Source organism: Olea europaea, chromosome 6 (assembly GCF_002742605.1).
Source record: "Olea europaea var. sylvestris chromosome 6, O_europaea_v1, whole genome shotgun sequence".
NCBI classification, from domain to species: Eukaryota; Viridiplantae; Streptophyta; class Magnoliopsida; order Lamiales; family Oleaceae; genus Olea; species Olea europaea.
In genome coordinates, this window is record NC_036242.1 from 1,580,585 (window position 1) to 1,589,034 (window position 8,450).

At 32.1% G+C, this 8,450-nt stretch overlaps 1 protein-coding gene across 1 annotated transcript; it reads left to right on the top strand.

The window, feature by feature from the left end:
* Window positions 1-281: 281 nt before the first annotated feature.
* LOC111394989 lies at window positions 282-1,592 on the top strand. Its single transcript, XM_023021016.1, has 3 exons — window positions 282-670; window positions 768-836; window positions 950-1,592. Exons 1-3 carry the CDS (start codon window positions 282-284, stop codon window positions 1,590-1,592), a joined length of 1,101 nt encoding a protein of 366 aa, XP_022876784.1.
* The last annotated feature ends 6,858 nt before the right edge of the window (window positions 1,593-8,450 follow it).

Here is an 8,450-nt window from a genome sequence, read left to right on the forward strand (position 1 = left end):
CACAGACCACCACTGCTAAACAAGTTAAGAAGCCAAGCTGTGAAGAATCTGGAGCAGACTACAACACTATTAATTGTCCAATTCTCGCACAGGGAGTCGAACATGCAGATTTTGTGCAATGGGGTCAATGCCAACAAAACAGCCCACATTCGGAAACCTTCAATCAAGGCCGGAGAAAACACCCGAACTTCTCGTGAAGTAATCAGAATCAAAACAGACCACAAGGTCAATATCAGCAGCAGGATAAAAAGCCACCATTGGAAGAGATGTTCGAGAAACTTATGGCAACAACCAATCAGTTTATGGAAGCAAACAACCAGTTTATGCGAAAGACAGATGCAACTCTTCCAGACCAAAGTGCAGCAATAAAAAATTTGGAGACACAAATGGGACAGATGGCAATCTCCATGACAGGAAGAGCACCAGAAAACTTACCCAGAAACACTGAAATCAACCCTAAGGAGCAAGCCAAGGCCATTACAACTCGAAATAGAGTACAATTGCCTGAAATCCATGTCAAGAGATCGGGTGTGATTGGAGAGACATTTTTCCCTGTTGAAGATGAGACTGTTGTAAAGGAATCAACTCCAAAGGAAAATTCAGAAAAGTCACAAGATAAGGTCAAAGTCACAGTCATCCCATACGAGCCTCCGATTCCCTTTCCACAGCGGTTGAAGAAGCAAAAATTGGAGCAACAGTACAAAAAATTCCTAGAAATTTTCAAAAAGCTCCATATCAACATCCCACTAGTCGATGCACTATTCCAGATGCCTAGCTACACGAAGTTTCTCAAAGATATTATATCAAACAAACGCAGACTGGAGGACCATGAGACAGTAATGCTTATGGAGGAATGCAGTGCCAGAATCCAGAAAAAGCTCCCCCCAAAATTGAAAGATCCAGGGAGTTTTACTGTTCCTTGCACAATTGGTGATTTTTATTTTGATAGAGCATTGTGTGATCTCGGTGCGAGTATTAACTTGATGCCACTCTCTATTTTCAAGAAACTAGGATTGGGAGAGCCTAAGGCAACCACAGTAACTCTACAGCTAGCTGATCGATCACTTACACATCTACGAGGGATTATTGAAGATGCATTAGTTAAAGTGGATAAACTCATATTCCCAACAGACTTCTTGATTTTGGATATGGAAGAAGACAAGGACGTTCCTATCATATTGGGACGACCATTTTTGGCTACTGCAAGAGCCCTCATAGATGTGCAGCAAGGACAATTAACTCTGAAGTTGGGGAAGGAACAAGTCTCTTTTAATATTTTCAAGACAATGAAATACCCCAACGAGCCTGAAAGCTATTTCCAAATTGAAGTACTTGACATAGAAATCCTCTATAATTTTGAGTTGAAGAAACAGCCAAACATTCATGAGACCTGTATAGTACACTCTCCATTCGTTCTTATCGATTCAAAGAAGATTAAGGCATTCAATGTGGAATTTCATACGGGTGAGGAGAGAATGACAAATCACTTGGAGAAAGACAGGGATGAAATTCGGAGGATAACTGCAGTGCGGAACAAGACCATAATGAACAAACTATGTAGGACCTTTCAAGCTATATTTAACGTGCCATAAAATACATGTGCCAAAAGTTGAGTTATCGACTATAAAGTAGCGCTGATTGGGAGGCAACCCAACGTCTCTATCCTTTATTTATTTCATTTTGCATTAGTCTAGGAGTTTTTCAATTTTCAACATTTTTATTAGTTTAGGTCATCGTTCATCCATGCATGTCAATAAATAGCCTAAGCACAATCCACACGAGTCCCAATGCATTGAGCTAGAGTCATAAGGTTGAAATCCTATTTTAGTCAGTCATGGGTCAAATTGAACAAAGTGCATGATTAGAGCTAAACTTTGCCGGTGATTCACATTTTTGTGATATGAACTTTATATTTAGATATAATTTATACATCTTACACGCCAATAGTGTACACATGCACCTTGAAATAAGTTTGGGGGAATGGTGCGTCACATGGATTCCTTCATGCACACCCAAGTTTATCAATTATCATCATAAGATATAATACACATACTTTGCACTTTCGTAGGATGTCATCAGAAAGACCTCAATAGGAAAAGAGAAGGTCGGCTCCACATATGATACTGCAGGATCCAGGATTCCATCACTGCCACCATTTTGATCAAGGGAGTACCGTTTACCCCATTTTGAGTTTTCTTCTTCATTTTATCCTTAAAATTATGTCTTTAATCTTTTGTTAATCTTATATTGAGGACAATGAATTAACTAAGTTTGGGGAGGGTGACATAATTTTAAATCTTTATCTGTGTTCATCATTATCTGCTTTCCATTACTGCATAATGTATGCATGATGAGTATAAAAAAAATCTTTGCATTTTATTCAATTTGTTTTAGTTCTCTTCATGCATGTTTGTGTGGGCTTGATAACCTTGCTAGCTATGAAGTTATTATTGGACTAGTTTAAATTGTAAAACTTTGGATATGATGTTAATTAGACTAACCAATACTTGTTGATGCAACACTTGACTTTATCTATGCAAACTATTCATGCTTGACATATTAGGTGAATGACTGGATTTTGAGCATAAAGTAGGAAAAGAATGATAACCCTCTATTGAATTAACCCATAAACTACCTTAAGATAGTTTGGTAATTGTTGAGCTATTATAGGGGAGCATTGAAATGAGCAGGGGCTCCGTGCATGAAATTTTATTGTGTGGATTGCCTAGATCAGTGAGGTGAAGATTAGGTAAAAATCTTAAATTAGGGGTTGGTTTTAAAAACCAAATGTCTAGAGCAATAAGGGCATAAAATTAATTTGTGAGAATAAGACACTTCTTTTCATGCCTTTATGACTCGAGCAAGTAAGCCTGTAAGGATATTTCAAAATCTGGTGCCCTAAGGTCAACTGGACTGGGAGTCATCCACCTAAAGCTCGCTAAAGGGGTCATATAAAAAGCAAGAGAGAAAGAAGTTAATCAAAAGTCATCTGATCGAGCCTTTATAACCCGAGTGAATAACCTATAAGGGTTTAAAACTTGGTGCCCTAAAGCCAACTGGTTTGGGAGTCATCGGCCTAAAACTCGCTAAATGTGTCATATAGAAAGCAAATGAGAAGATGATATTAAAAAAATAAAAAATAAAATTGGAAAGTGAGAAAAACAAAAGAGAGACAATAACATGAAGAAAAACCCTTAGACATTTGGTTGAGAAAGCTATACCTTTGAGACGAGGCAAGTAACATATTTTAATCTTGAGTGTCGAAACAATCAAACTTGGGAGAGCCTTCACTTGTTGAAATGTACACTTGTGATAGTGAGATTAATCCAAACTACGAGAGGGTGAGGACTATAGCTATGTAAACTCCTAATTTTAAAATACAACCCCGGGAGTGAAAATAATAAATTTGGGAGTTGTGCATCTCTCGAGCGAGCAAGGATACATTTGGCCACTTGGGGTCGGGACTCAAACTCATCATGAACCCTATATGTTGGCATGAATTCACACACACACGTCAAGTATGCATTTAACACGTAAAAGTTGATGTCATTTTTGCACTGATAAATTTTAATAAAGTCAAATACTTAGTCCAATCCTGAGCCACGACAAAGTATTAAGCCATGTTTGTTCAGAATTAAGTCACTATCTTGTTTGAGGACAAACAATAGTTCAAGTTTGGGGGGTTTTGATAAGTGTGTTTTTGCACATTTATTTAGATCACTTACATAACTAAATTACAAAAAAAATGTTTAAATTATGGCTTAATCTCATTGAATTCATGCAATGTAGGTGTTTCTATAGAAATGGTGGAATTCAAAAGAAAATAGCAGAAAAAGGATCAAAATGAATCAAACTGAAAGCTCGGGGACTAAGTTGCAAATAATCCATAGAAGAGACGTGAAATGAAAAGAATATTCAAGAGTGTTAGAGGTCAATAGGATGAGAAAAGGAGTCGAGAGGTGAAATATGATCGAAGTATTATCAAGTATCAATTTTCAGGCTAAAAAGCTATACGCGTGATTTTTAGTCTCTACTTGAGATCCATTTTTGGCATAGTAAACATTAGAATTTGAGGAGCCTATTTCTACTAAAAGTGTATATCTTTGAGTTTTCTTCCCAATGCACTTTGAATCACTTCAATCGAGGATCAGGAGAAAAAGTTATGACCAAAATATTAAAAGTTATTCGACGGAAAGAATCGCATAACTATGGGGTCGCATAGTATAAATTCTATGCGGTCACATAGAATAATTTCGGGCCGATTCTGTAATTTCCTTATACGACTGAAACTCTTTTGGTAACCTAATTTTCATGCGATATAAATACCAAAAGACGTCCAGAAAGAGGAGAATGGATTGAAGGGGGGAATATACACAATTTTGGAGGATTTGGAGAGGAAGAACAAGGCAAAAACAAGACAATCCATTTCAAGAGTCAAGATTTCACTTCAAGAATCAATTGGGAGATATTCTTCCTTGATTTTAATTATTATTTTTCTTTATTTCCCATTATATTAGGCTAGATTTTCATGTGCTAGGATTTGCGATGAACCTCATATTATGAATCATTAATCTTGAATTTTATTAATTTGACGTTAAAACATGTTTTTAATTATTGAATGATTGACATGAATTTTATTTTCTTTACAATTATGTGCGCAATAGTTGAATGAGCTTTGTGACTTGTTTTACCCTCGAAAGATGGAAAATAAGTTAGACATTATGTTAATTGTCGTAAAGTTCGATAGGGGATAGAAATATACCGCTATGCTTTACGTGATCTTTAAGTATTCATAAATCTTTAATACATTTTTATATGTTCGCATCCATCATAGAAATATAGTCGGATCACATGTGAAAATATGTTTAATTCTACTTGAGAGAGATTGTTAAACAAATTAGGAATATTGATCTTCATAATTGAATCGTATTGTCAATTTTATAAAATTCGGATTAAAGGGGATTGATATAAGAGGATTCGGGATCCTAGTACGCATTTCCTTATCACATTTTTATAAAACTTGCATTTAGTTATAATCACACATTTAATCTAGTTAATTTAGGCTTTATATTTATAAGTAGGTTATTAAATCATAATTTAGTTAGCGAAAATATCAAGAATTTCTATTGTTTCGGTTAAGGCGACGATAGGTAAAATTAACCTAATCAATCCCTGTGGGACGATATTCGGACTCATTTAATCTACTTTATTACTTGTTAACGAACCGTACACTTGCGATAATTTTAAATCGAAAGAAAATATTTCGCGAACACCTTCTTCATTTTTTCTTTTACCCCGTCCCCGTTTCTTCTTTTGATTTAGTTTCCAGATTCAATTGAATTTCCAGCTGAATAAACTTCGGTTTTGGGTGTAGTGGAGGAGAAGCCATAGCTGTAATTGTAAATTCCAGCTGTGACATAAAAATGTACAATTTTTTGTGACTAAATTGATTTAAGAATTGCTCATTATTTATTTATAAATTAATGAAGTATATGAGTTTAAAAGCTATATATAATATATTTGACATCTTTGCTTGTAGTTATGGTTTTTTACGTCAGTGCATCACTCAATTCTGTTGTTATCGTGTAGTAACTTTGTAAAGGGTAACTATATGTTTGATTAAATGTTGCAATGCACATTATAATTTGATGTTTGTTTACCGTATAGCTGCATTAGTTTAAGGTTTAAATTGAAATGGCAAGGTTCATTATTATCGAACTTGTTGCGACGTGTGAAAAAATATTTTGCTATAAAATTTGCGAGTTCGTTGTACTTGATCCTTAGGTGGTTACAAAAAGATATTTTTCAATGAAAAGTTCATTTTTATTAATTTTACCCTAGACAATAATTGTAAAAAAAAAAAAAAAATTAATGCTAATGTTCTATTGTATTGATTGAAAAAAATAAAAAATCTTAAATTTTGCCTTCATTGGACGAGAAATTGTAACTCCATCCAATGACACAATAGTCTCTTGACTATTGGCAATGAGTTTGAAAGTTAGCGAAAATTTACTTCTCGACAGCATTTAGTTTTCTTGCTCGTAATCAAGAAAATGAGTCAATACACGACAAGAATCACCATGCTGATCACAAAAGTTCATTAAAATTCTTGACACAAGAAAATGGATACCTATTCTCATTTGCATAAAGTATTTTTTTTTTCTCACTCTGGTGACAAGATCGATACATTGTTAGTGATAAGATTAGCAAGTGCAACAGTCCAATTATGTTACTAATTTTATAGTAGCCTCATTGTCCACTTTAAGAATAATTAACAAAGCCCGTTACTATCTTCGTCAGGGGAAAAAAAGGAATAGTCCATGTTATTTTGAATAATGCTAACTAATTGCATTTAAGTGTGTATATTCAATTGATTTTTAATGATTTTTTGGAATTTAAAAAAGTTTAGGAGTATTCAATGTAAACTTTTTAAAACTCTCTAAAAATATTGATGTTTTCAATTGAGACTTTTATAAACTTTTAATAAAAAATCTCTATAAATTAATGTGTTTTCAATTTTTTTTTTTTTTTTTTAAGAAATTTCTATAAAACTTGAAGTATTAAAATTTTAATGACTTTTTAAAACTTTTATTAAAGTCTCCAGGGTACTAATTTTTAGGTGAAAAGTATTAAAAAAAATCTCAAAAATTATCTCTCGTTAATCACAAAATTTTGAGAGACTTTCACAAAAAAGAAAGAAATTGATATTTTTTAATATTTTTCTCTCATTTTTCCTTTTACGAATATTAGAGTTATGAATTAAATTTATTTTTTTTTCTATTGATTATATTTGTTTCTATTTTTCTTTTTCTCTCTCCATGTTTATCTCTATTTTTTAAGGAAAAATTAAATTAGATTTTTATAACTTTGTAACTTTCTTTTATAATTCATTTTTTGTGAAAAAGTATATATTTTAATTAAATTATAAAATTTTATGACAAATTTATAATTAAATTTAAATATATTATTTTTATTTATTGCTTAAAGGTATATTATATTAATAATACTAAATATTAAATTTATTAATTATTATTTATTTAATTAAGATCTTAAATTTATTGATTTATTTATTTATTGTATGGGAAGATGAAGGGAAAAGAGAAGGAGAATCATCGTATGTGAGAATTTTACGTTATTGTGAATTCTGTTTGAATTTCAAATGTCTTTTAAATTTTACGAAAGTCAATAAAAATTTTAAAACGAAATTACATACAAATCTACAGAAAATTTTCACTAATTTTATATAAATTTATAAAAAATCCACAAAATTCACCAAAATATCGAAGCCTTCAAAAAAACCCAATTAAATAGACCCCGCTAAGAAACTGAACGATAAAACAAAATCAAAACAAGAAAACAATGGTCTCCATTTTCACACTTCTTACATCTTGCTTTTCAACCAAATTCTCAGACCCCGTCAAACCCTAATCGGATAATCCCCAATATATTTTCTTAATCCCGTAAATCTAATTCAAATTACCATAACCCACAAAGTAATCAGAGATTTTTCTTTAACTCTTGTGAAGAATCTGTAAATCTTATACCCAATTGCTTTTTTTTTTTTTTTTTTTTTTAAAAAAAATTTTTTGGGGGGAAGTTTTTTTTTTTTTTTTTTTTTTTTCCAAAAAAAAACAAAACTTTTTTTTTTTTTTTTTTTATAAATTTTGATTTTTGTTGGTGAAATCTTTTAAGTGGATAATAAATCCACACTTCGAGCAACGGCAACACCTATTGTTTTCTTACATTAATGTTTTTCAGATGCATATTTCTCTTTTCTTTCTAAATAAATAAATGCTTGTTACACAGATGTTTTAAAATTTCTTTTCTATTTTCTATTATATGGTCCAAGTGCCCCCACCCACTTGCAATTAATTTTAACTTTTAGCTGTATTTCCCTGAATTTTTGCCTTTTTAAGTCAGGACATAGAACTTCCAAATCATGCACATATTGCCTACTGTTGAAATACTTCTATTGTCTTTTATTTAAAATTTTCTATTAATGCTGTGGGATTTAATCTTGAAAACTGTTATTTGTTAGTTTATTTCTATCACAGAATTAAAATAATGCCCTTTTCCATGGCAAAAAATGAACACTTGATAAGACATGATTTTATGTGGACACGTGTTAATCATTTGAATGAGTATTACCCCGACTTTTGAGACGATGCTAAAATCTGATTGAGTGTGAATTGGCTGAATCCAGTTGGAGCATTTATAGATATAACATTTAGAATTGGATAAAGGCAGGGTTCTTCGCTTTTGTGACATGTTTTAACATAGAACAAAATATGTTTTAACATAGAACAAAATATTTAAAGGAATTTCCTTTGTGAAGATCGTGGTGTGGTGCTCATTTTTAGGTTGAAGAGAGAAAATTTGCTGATATTTGTATAATAGTATTTAAAAATATGCGATCTTTAAATTTTATGGGTGGACTGATAGCCTATATT

What these genes read in the sequence shown, in the direction of transcription:
- LOC111394989 (XM_023021016.1), top strand. Translation starts at nt 282, where the DNA reads ATGGCAACAACCAATCAGTTTATGGAAGCAAACAACCAGTTTATGCGA. An exon ending in CCGATTCCCTTTCCACAGCG is followed by an intron (nt 671 to 767) that starts GTTGAAGAAGCA and finishes GCACTATTCCAG; the next exon opens with ATGCCTAGCTACACGAAGTT. An exon ending in GACTGGAGGACCATGAGACA is followed by an intron (nt 837 to 949) that starts GTAATGCTTATG and finishes TTATTTTGATAG; the next exon opens with AGCATTGTGTGATCTCGGTG.